Source organism: Priapulus caudatus, unplaced genomic scaffold (assembly GCF_000485595.1).
Source record: "Priapulus caudatus unplaced genomic scaffold, Priapulus_caudatus-5.0.1 Scaffold2, whole genome shotgun sequence".
Classification (NCBI taxonomy): Eukaryota; Metazoa; Priapulida; class Priapulimorpha; order Priapulimorphida; family Priapulidae; genus Priapulus; species Priapulus caudatus.
In genome coordinates, this window is record NW_014577063.1 from 498,799 (window position 1) to 510,074 (window position 11,276).

The 11,276-nt window shown below is 40.7% G+C and overlaps 1 protein-coding gene across 1 annotated transcript in view; it reads right to left on the reverse strand.

Moving 5' to 3' along the window:
* LOC106819563 (ceramide synthase 1-like) overlaps positions 1-11,276 on the reverse strand; it is a gene marked incomplete in the record, with an annotated part of 20,693 nt that overhangs the window by 7,314 nt on the left and 2,103 nt on the right. Inside the window, 2 exon segments of the mRNA XM_014824208.1 lie at positions 1,020-1,202; positions 2,218-2,380. Coding sequence (XP_014679694.1) covers positions 1,020-1,202; positions 2,218-2,380 — 346 coding nt within the window.

Consider the following 11,276-nt stretch of genomic DNA (forward strand, 5'->3'; position numbering starts at 1 on the left):
AAAATTGAAAACACGTGGGTACCCGTTCATTAGCAACCACGGTTATTTACTTGTGCCTCGATACCGAGAATACACCCAGAGATGCATTCTACGAGCTCCGTCATTACGACTGCCGTCACTAGGCAAACAATTTACCCGGGACAAACAATTCTCTGCACAACACTCGTAGCAGCATGTGACGTCACCCAACCACTTCGAGGCTAGTATATTGCTTGGCAAACAAATTAGCGTTGGCGCCAGATTTACGGATTTCAATTAGACATTTCTTAGTAACCAGCAGTGATATTGGACAAACTAATACGCGTTTGGCTATAAGGTAATGTACTTATTAACTACACAAGGTGCCAGTTACTCTAGCATTCGTTAAAATTGCATAATCGATGGGCCTATTATGCCTTTAAGACGGGTTGAAATTTAGCAGTGCAATTAGAGAGCGCCTCAAATCACGACTGGGTTCTTAGTCTTGTATGAGTAGTCATTAGTTCTTGATCTATTTTACATTTGTTTCACTTTTTATTTAGCAATTGTTTAACTATTGAGGCTTGAACAATAGCCTCTACCGTAAAATCTAATCTAACGTGCGTTCCGCTAAAAATGATGACAAATTAATACACTAAGCTTGACGGAACATGCTATATATCTCACAAAAACAATTACTGACACCGGCCGGCCCACATGCTGCCCACAGCTATGTCGGCACACTTAACAAAGGCAGCAAGACGTGGGTGAACAACCCGACTAAGGAAAGGCCATCCTTAAAAAATTCTATGTTTGCTGTCCCCCGACCCATGATTTTTTTAGTGGGTAGGTAGGTCTTTTTTTTATTGTGAGGCATAATAGTTATTTTAAGTCTGTCCTCATGTTTGCCACACATGCTTTGTGTTTCAGTCTTAACTATAAAAAATGTAAAAAAAAAAGGAACCCAAAATGTAAAAAAAAACTTTTGGGTCGCGGCTCTTTTCGTGGGTCGGTCGGAGGACAGCAAACGTATAATTTTTTAAGGATGGCCAAAGACACACACCTTGCGGCGTATGAGAACCAGATCAGGGCCAACGTCAGAAAGTGATGAAAGAGCATGATAACAGAGTCCTTCCTCCATGCATCCATAAAGAGCGTGCCATACACGGAATGCAGATAGAAACTGCACTGTATCATGTAAAGCCAGAAGATGTCCGATGGTATGTACATGCCCTCGGCCCAACCTGAAACACGGAAAACAAGTCGTTATCCACAATCGACAGCGAAAAATAATGAGGACACGCAAAAAAAATCACGGATGCAGATTTGACCTGGGCCCAAAAGACACACAGCTGACAAGCTCTGGCCAGACTCTCTGAGTTATCTGAAGGATTATTGAGGGATTATGAGCAACCAAACAGTTATTGATGTCCTACAGTAACACTGTACATCTAGGGACTGACAGCAAAACGAACACTTCCCAAAAAACTTGGCAGATGGTCCTTTCACGGTGGCGTGCACAGATCTAATGATTCACGAACATGTTTAAACTAACTAAATGAATTTTTCACAGATAAACAGTAGTGAGAGATAACCAATATAATTTCATGTTTACTATAAGGCCCTAGTGTAAAAGATGCAAAAAAATGTCAAGGCACAAGTTTGCTTGTCACCACTGGAGTCTGGGGAGCAGTCCTGCAAAGGGATTATCCTTTAACATACTTTTGATTCCTTCCTCTTTGATATTTTAATACGGTTTTAATATGGTTTAAAAACAGTAATGATTATTATGTAGATCATAATAAATATTAATTTAATGGAAATTGTACATTCTCGACCCCCCAGCTTTCTTTACCAAATCTCCCAACACCTTTCTGTTCAAGCTCAATTCCACATTTCACAGTCTTGTGGGTTTATTTTCAAATTTTATAAATTGTTATATAATATGTACACAAGAAATGCGTACAGCTGCTTTCATTTATCGCACCCCTTCCCTCGATGGAAACGACCCTTGAAAGGGTAAATTTCTTTTGAAAGGTACGATTTGAAAGGGTAATGGAAACGAGTGATGAACATCACTCATTTCCGGTGAAATTGTAATCACTAGGAAATTCATGAATGCATAGTAAGTGATATCAGGAGTGAATAATAATAAATAATAATAATAAAATAAATAATAGTACAAATCTATTATTATTCACTCCTGGTAATATTAACGACAGATAGGTTCAAAAGAGACAACGTGTCCTCTGCACGCACCGTGCCATCCGGACAATGGGTCGTGGAAGAACGTGTATCGGCCGCAGCAGACGACGATGTACAAGTTGTACGACCAGGTGAACGAGTAGAAGATGAACTTCCAAGCACTCTCCGGAAACTTTCCGCAGTTCTTCTCCTGTACGTTTAGTTTGCGGGCGAGGGGCTGCAAAGATAAGTCGAACGAAATTACGACAAGCATGCAAGAGTGCACACACATCCAGTTATAGATACGTGTCAATTGTTAAATGGGCTTGTCATGCACCACACTGTGCAACTTCCTATTTCTAGATTTCTAGTACAGATAACAACTGATCGTGATCTGCTAAATGTCATACACTTGCTGGTATATTTCTTGGAGAAGAGGTTATATATCAACAGAGCAGTTACATTCCATCGATGTGTGCAGATGGGATTGGCTATATTTAATTTAACCCTAACCCTAGGGTAGCACGAATATTGGAAGCTCCTTTTAAAAAATACCATATTGCCTAGCCTAAACATTGATATCATAATGTGGCACCAGTGCTAACACACCTACGCGCATTTTGTGAAAATAACGATGTACGGGTGTTCTAAGACGTTAGACCTACTTCAGACACTTGCAAGCAAGACCAGAAATATTGTAGTGGTTGGAAAAATATGAGAACGGTCAGGAAGACAGTTTGAAAGTTACTTTAATTGCATGCTAAATATGTTGTGCAGCCATCGCTGTGTTTGGCCTATTTTTCTAGCAACCGCAGAGATACTCGCTTAAAGTGTGCAAGCCATGTCTCTGTGCCAGTAAACGATGACATGTGGTTTCCCCGACATATATATAAGGCCACACATAAATAATTTATTATTTGCCATAACCTGACCTATAATCTATTAGGCAAATTCATGGCAAAACTAGACAGAAGGCACTCACGGAGAGTGCATACCTCCGCGAGCGTGTAACATGTATGTGTATAACAGCTGGCTCACTGCTGGCTGCTGCTGACTGGACGCCCTAAGGCGAGCTGCTGCTGACTGGACGCCCTAAGGCGAGCTGCTGCTGACTGGACGCCCTAAGGCGAGCTGCTGCTGACTCGACGCCCTAAGGCGAGCTGAGCTGCTGCTGAATCGATCGCTACAAACGCACGCACGCACGCACACACACGCACACGCACACGCACGCACGCACACACACACACACACACACACACACACACACACACACACACACACACACACGCGAGACCGATCGCATTACCTCCCCTGCAACTCCGTTGCGCGGAGGTAATAAGAACAAGTGGCATGTAAATTATTCCATTTCTATAACCAGTGTCCACTATTAATTTATCATTTAAACAATGTGCAAAAAATGACTACAAACGTAGGACACCCATACACGACTGTCTTTTCAATGACCTGTCCAGTAGGTCAGGGGGTGAGTCAGTGGGTAGCAATCTACAGTCATGGCATTCCAAGTTCCAGGCTTAATAACAATGTTTAGTGAAGGTAACTGACCCTACAAATACTCTAGCCCACATTTCCTATACAATTTTCTTATGATATCGCACAAGCACCCTTTTCAGGCACAAGCTACCTCTGTACCTATTAAGTAGAATGCGTTCTGTAGCCAATGGTCACACAGCATTTTCAGAGTATGATTGCAAGCATGCTGGAGAACGGTAATATTTTAGCTGTTAATCACACGGCTGCACCTCTTGTGAGTCAATGGCACTGAGGGTGAACGTGCCTCAAGCTAACAACTGGTTTTTGATTGCCCACATCGGCAGGCATCCAGCCAACAGGCGTCTGGTTTTCCTATATTTATCATGCCCATACATAGTGAAGTCCCATGACGAAATGTATGCTCAATGCATTTTATAGAAATAACTGGATTTTGGGTGATGACATTTTAAAGTATAATTTTGAGGATGTGGCCTTGCAAAACCAAGACTACACGAGTAGGGGCTTCAGTAAGTACAGTGTGCAAAGAAAAACGTATATATAATCCATCCTCTTGAGGGCCAATGTGTGGACCAAAGATGAAAGAGCACAATGTAGAGTGCATATATATATATATATATAGAAACCAATGAATAGGGAGGGGGGTCTCATTTCAGAGGTACATCACTTGTCTGCCTTTATGGTTTATACTATTGCTACAGTTCAACTCTGCATCAACGCCAAGTATCATGCACTACACCTAGATAGATAGCCTTTAATGTTTACATTTCTAATCGATAAACTTGAACATGGTTCATACAGGACTGAAAATTTCAAGGACTTTTCAAGGACTTTTTATGGACATTTTATCGGAAATTCAAGGACATTTTATGATTATCAAACATTTTATCGAAATTTATACACAGAATAAAACATACCTGGATTAATTTAATAATAACCCTATTCTTAATCACTGTCACCTGTAAAACTTACCTGGATCCCATTAAATTTAATAAAGGCCGGAGACCCTGGAAAAACCCTGTAGAAGGGACGCGCCTAGAAACCTACAGACCCTAGACCCGTCCGACGCAACGCTCTCTATTATTCCTAACACTAACTAACAATGCCGGGACTCGCAGGAGCGACAGCGCTCACTGCTAACGTCTTACGTGGCGGTGAGGATGTATCAGGAACCTTCTCAAAGGAATGTTCGTTGGGATCGCTATGAGAAGTTGCCACGAGATGGCGCGTACGTTTAAGTGTCTTAGAGATTAAAGATGGAAGCTCCCGTCGGTACGTAGTAGCAACAACTATTTGCAAGACAGAATAGGTAAGCACTCATCCATTTACCTAAGGCAAGCCTACAGGCTGAAATAGAGAGCTGCCACCTGTAACTAATTAACGCAAGCAAAAACTACACAGTACTATAACCACCACATGCCTGCGAGTGGCCACTGGCAGTGGCATCGTTACATGTAAACACACTGACAGTACAGAATGCCATAGAAATTATACAATTTAAGGAGCATAAACCTTCTTCAACCAAATATTAGCTTTTTGAAATTTCACTATTAGACATTGTAGCCTCATACATCCAGGCATGTATAGATTCTCTAGGCAAACCCGCCAGTATCAAATTCTTTCTAACAGTAAACAAATCCATGTTTAACCCTCCTCTTGAGGGTCAAAAGGTTATCCGACACTTACTCTTCGCATGTCGAGCAGAAAGCTACATTTCATGGTCCTTTCAATAAAGCCATAAAGATGCTAGGTCACCGCTAGAAACAAAAAAGTTTTTCAATCGCTCCGTCAGACCATGTGCGTCAGAAAATGTCTAAAATCTGCCCTGTGCCCCATTGACCTTTGACCTGTGACTCTAATTTCGGCACAGTGATGGCTTTTCCTACCATGATGCTATACACGACTATCACGAGCCTAGTCGAGCCGTTTAAATTTTGTGCGCATTCTGCATTTCCTCCCTATACCTCAAGTTAAAGGGGAATGTTCCCCCTTCTTTTACACCTCTTGACCTTTGACCTTTGACCCCAGCTTCGACATCCCAACTCGTTTGACGATCCCCCCGATGTGCCGAATATTCGTGACCGTACGTCAAGCGCGTTAAGATTTGTGCCCAACTGTTGACGCACGGCCGGACGCACGGCAGACGCACGCTAATTGCGATTCTACAAGCTGCATCTGACTACGTCAGATGAGCTAAAAACCAACTCGGCTATAAGCATAAGCATGTCATAAGAATAGTCCATAAATAATTGTTACGACTGGTCATAAGAATAGCCACGGCGTTTAATAAACCCTTCTAAACACTTGTCACTTCAAGTTCTACAACATACCTACTGACTGATTTTACTGACTTACTGTAATTTGTGAACATCATTTAATTGTCTATCGTGTCTATAGCTTTCAATTAACACAATTTTTATTGAGGTTTGCACATTATTGATGGTACAAAATTTCTTTTTATTACAGGCAAGGATTCTTTTTTAAGAGAAGCAGTTTTAATTGAGCAACCATCGACGTACATTATAGAAACGAAGAGTATATATGGGAGAACTCCCATTATATATACTCTTGATAATTATAATATGTGTAATTTTTTATGTGAAAATAATAAATAATATTATATATATAAATTATAAATAATTTATAAACCAAAATGAATCACAATTGTGACGGTAGATGGGTGCTATACCCGCTTTGATGTTTCTTAGCATAATCATTATATATCATAATTAAATAATAATATAATAATAATAGTACAAATCATAATATGTTCATAGCAGAAATTTTGCATTAAACGATATTGTCAATTGAAATCTTGTAAAACGAACCAGCACGAGTTGTGACACCACAGATTCTGTTGTTATCTGCGGTGTCTATATAATATGCTATATAATTGCAAACCCTACCTAATTTGCATAATTTTTTTTTTAATATCAAAACCACTAGCCCTTATTCAGTTCACATACCAAAACATGAGCAAAATCCGTTGAACCTGAACTGATTAATTGGCAATTCCATTTTTGCCAAAAAATTTCCGTGGCTCGAAAGTACGTCGACTGGGCGTGGCTCCAAAATAGGACGTTTAATATGGGGACATAGCAGTAACAACTATACCCAATTTCAAAACATGTGGGTCTTGAAAAACGGTTCCTGAGTTATCGTTGACCGTGAGCCAAATGTTCGACCGGACGAACGGACGGAACGACGTACGACGGACGACGACCCATGCAAATAGCTCGTCAGCTTGACGATGCAAGGTGAGCCTAAAAATCATGGGTCGGGGACAGCAATAGGGGTGTAACGTATACCGGTATATCGGATATTGGGCAATATCATTTTGAAAACTCGATATATACTGCGGAGATTACAACTTCCCGATATCGATATTTTACGATACGGTGGTATAACAAAGAAATAAAATTAATTGAATCGCCTTATGTCTATATCTGTTAATGGGCTGAAAATTATGAGCTGGCGTGTATACATTACACAAGCACAATGCGCCTGCAGCGACGCACTACAGTATTACGGCCCACCACTACCATGGAGCACTGCGCGGCAGAAGTGGGGCAGGGCCGTGTGCGCACAGGCGAGAGCACGGCACACTCAGGGAGATCTATAAATAAGTCCTATGCCTCACCGAGTGCCGCGCCGCCGCCGCGACTACCTGAAGCGGGCACACTGTTTCTAGTTTCAGTTTTAGTTTCAGTATGCCAGTATGAGCCCAATTATGGCAGGCAGGGGTATTGTGTATTCCATGCTACTATTCCGGGTTTGTCTAATTCAGGGAAGCGCGGTAACGGGAGATCTTGCCATATTTTTCAGGCGTGTTGTGTTATGAACCAATCAGATTGTAATCGGGTGTTCGTGCGTCTAGCTTCCAGCTGTGAAGTAAGATGGTGAAGGAGGAGGAAGGGAGAAAGAGAAGGTGGGTGAGAAGGAGGAGGGGAGATTAGCTGGTGGAGAAGGGAAGGGGAGAAAGGGAGAAGGTGGTGGAAAAAAAGGGAAAGGGGAGAAGCTGTGGAGAAGGAAAGAAGGGTGTGGAGGAGGGGAGAAGCTAGTGGATGAAGCTGGTGGAGAAGGGAGAAGGAAGAAAGGGAAAGGTGGTGAGAAGAAGGGAGGGAGGAAGCTGGTGGACGAAGGGAGGAGAGAAGCTGGCTGAGAGATGAAGAAGGGAAGGAAGGAAAGCTGGTGGAGAAGGTGGTGGAGAAGGAGAGATGTGCAGGAGAGAGGAGCCCGTCCACCGACCTCCTCGCGTTCTCCACGCAGCGTCTGCCCTCGCTCCTTCGCGCGGAGCGCAGCTTCTGGCGCCCCTCCTCCACCACCTTCTCCCTTCTCCCCCTCCTCCTTCTCCAGCCACTTCTCCCTCCTTCTCCGACGCGCGATTACATCTGAGTTGGTTTATGAACACAAAGCCATCGTGACAAAATAAGCAAATATCTCTGTACCGCCTGAATATGAGACAAACCGAGGTATTCAGTACGAGCGGGTGACATGTTACGGCAACGAGGGTGCCTGTCAGGCGTGAATATCTATTGCCGTGCTTCTGTCGCGAAGAGAGAGAGACGAGAGAGAGATATCGTCATTTCTATATTATTTTTATACCTACTAATTATTTTTTTACTATATCATGCATGATATATCACTTCCCAATACGTGAGTGGAGAGAGAGAGTGCAATACGGTGTCGTATTGCAATATATTGCAAATACGGTTTTTCGGTCGCAAATAGCTCACTCCCATACGAAAGATATATATATACTTACGGAAGTATGACGACCCATGGCAATAGCTCAGCTTGACGATGTCAAGGTGAGCTAAAAATCATGGGTCGGGGACAGCAAACATAGAATTTTTTAAGGATGGCCTAAACTCCACTCCATAACATTCATTAATATCCATGGTAACCATGGAACAACTTTTCAAATATGTCTATCATAATCATGCTACTTGAGCAGGGCCCTCCATAATATGACAGGATATTTCAAATTCTATCTTGCTGCCGAGTGGCTGAAGGTCATTTTGTGTAAAAATTTCAACTCCGTAACATGCCACTCCATAACAATGACTGTTATGGAACAATGACTGTTATGGAGTTGAGCTCTACTGTTACGGAGTTGTGATATGTGCTTAAAATGTCAAATATTTGTTTACAATATGATGTCAGGCCCTCTGCTCTTTAGGTCTTTTTTACTTTATATAGGACTACACAAAGTTGAAAACATATTTGTAGCTATAGTATCATTTCACTGGGAAATGGAATTTTAGTGATTTTGTTACGGAGTTGAAATTTGTCATTTTGTGTATGACCCTACTAAATATTTCAACTGTTGTTTACAATTATGATGTCAGGCCCTCTGCTCTTTAGGTCTTGTTCATTATTACTTTAGATAGGATTACACATAAATATTAATTTTGTAACAGATTATTATTTCAGTGCAATGGAATTTTAATGATTCTGTTACGGAGTTGAAGTTTGTGTTGAAGTTGTAGACCATTAATAACTTTCCAATAGCTCTCCCCCCACCTCATTGAGACTGTGTACATTACGGCACTCTTGGATAGATTTTGTTTCAATTTCAGGCATCTCAAAATGCCTTTGACTAATAGTGAAAGGCAACGGCGCTTTAGAGATCGCATCAAGGCAGACCCTGCTAAGAGAGCAAACTTCAGGGGTTTTTCCAGAAATTTCAACTCCGTAACAACATTTCAACTTCGTAACATCATTTTGTCGAATTCTAAAAATAAATCTACCAAATAAATAAAAATGATTTCCTCCAAAAAACCAACCTGAATACTATAATAGTCAAGTGTCTGGTCAGTTTTAAATTGTTTTATTTTTGTATGGATCATCATGGAAAATCCTTTCTTTGGAAATCGTTACGGAGTTGAAAGGGCCTAGAGACACCCAGAGATTAAATTCCCTCACCATTAAAAAAATTGGACGAATTAAGCGATGCTCAATTCCTGGTTGTACTCCTAAGTGCCTAGTCTACCTGTGATAAAAATGTAGAGGTGTTGCTTGCATGTTTTTTTCCTTAAAAATCAATTCCCCAACTTGTGCCCTTATTGAGAAAATTACCCATAAACCTTAAATGATAGAGTAAAATGTCAAAGAATGTGGCTCTAAACCAGAATGACTTATTTCTATACCCACAACACAGTCATCTATTTTGGTTGTCAGCAACAAGTTCAGGCCATTGCTACCATAACAACTATATTCTATGCTACAGTGTACTAAAACATTCAAACTTACAAGTTGGGTGAGACATACATGTTGCCTAAAATCAACTGTAAAAAATATTACAGCATTTCAGACAAATTCCTAAAACTACAAATTTTTCATATAAGTTGACAAATGCAGAGCTATTTTTCTGATAATTTTTCCCCTTTTTCTTCATTAAGAAGTTCTACTCAAGTTTCCTAGTTTTCCAGAATTTAAAAGATCTATTTTCCAAGGCTATGATATCTTAGCCAAATGAAATCTTTCCGCCTCACATCGTCTAATGACTGATTAGTGAACCTTTTGTATGAAGCAAATTTTATTACCTCGAATAAAACAGACATGTCCTCCATTTTATGGATATTCTCAGGTCAAGATTTGTCTTAACACATTTTTCAGGACCTTCCAGGACTTTCCCGTCCCATAACGCATTTTTCGGGGCTTAGCAGATGAGGAAATATTAAAAAGGCCAATTCTAGGACTTCCAGGAAGGTTTTCTATGTGTACGAACCCTGCGTGCCATCACATTTGCAGTCAGGTACAGAACTATGCTAGACCAAGTGCCTGTCGCTCGCTACTGCAAGGGAATGATTAACAGTATGCACTCTTGCAACTAAAATGATGAATATTTACCAAGCCAATGAGCTTTTAACTCTGTCTGATGTGACATGTCATTGACCTAATGACAAATGAACGAGCAGGTGGCATATAAAATTATAATTATGTTTACTACTGACTCCAAACAGATAGTAAACTATTCAAGAACTCTTAGCTAGTTTGATAATAGTAAATTTTCAACTGGGGAAAATAAATGGTCCAGTCCCAAAAAATAGTGATTTGCTTTGTGTATGTTAGTTGTTGACACCAATATTACTGACTTATCCATGGGGTCAGTTTACTCATGATGTTTTAACAATATGCAAATAGCAGTTGACGCTACTTAAATCATGATTTCCCGATAATGGACATTTTCCAACCATTTTAAAGAAATAAACTCTGGTTTAAAGGCTAACTCAGGTCGCCCTTACGACCTAGTCGCCAACAAAATTTGAAGATCGTACGTCAAAAACCGGCCAGACCATGAGTTCTCTTGCGATCAAAAATACGGTCGCCGACTGCAATCGCAGGAATAGAAACGGTTCCATTTCTATGCGGTGGTCGGCGACAAATCGTGAGTGGCAGCCAATCACCGCTATGTGTCGAGTCACATGATTATCAAAAGTCACGTGATTAACAAAATGGAGCCTACACAGCAGTTTACAAGGAGGGATTATTGCACAAACCCTTTCTCAAATATATATAGTTTTCCGTATATCACAGGGAATTTTTAAAATTCTTTTTCTGCACCTGTGATTATAACGATTTTCAGAAAATTGAGGATAGATTTACGAAGTTACTTGTTT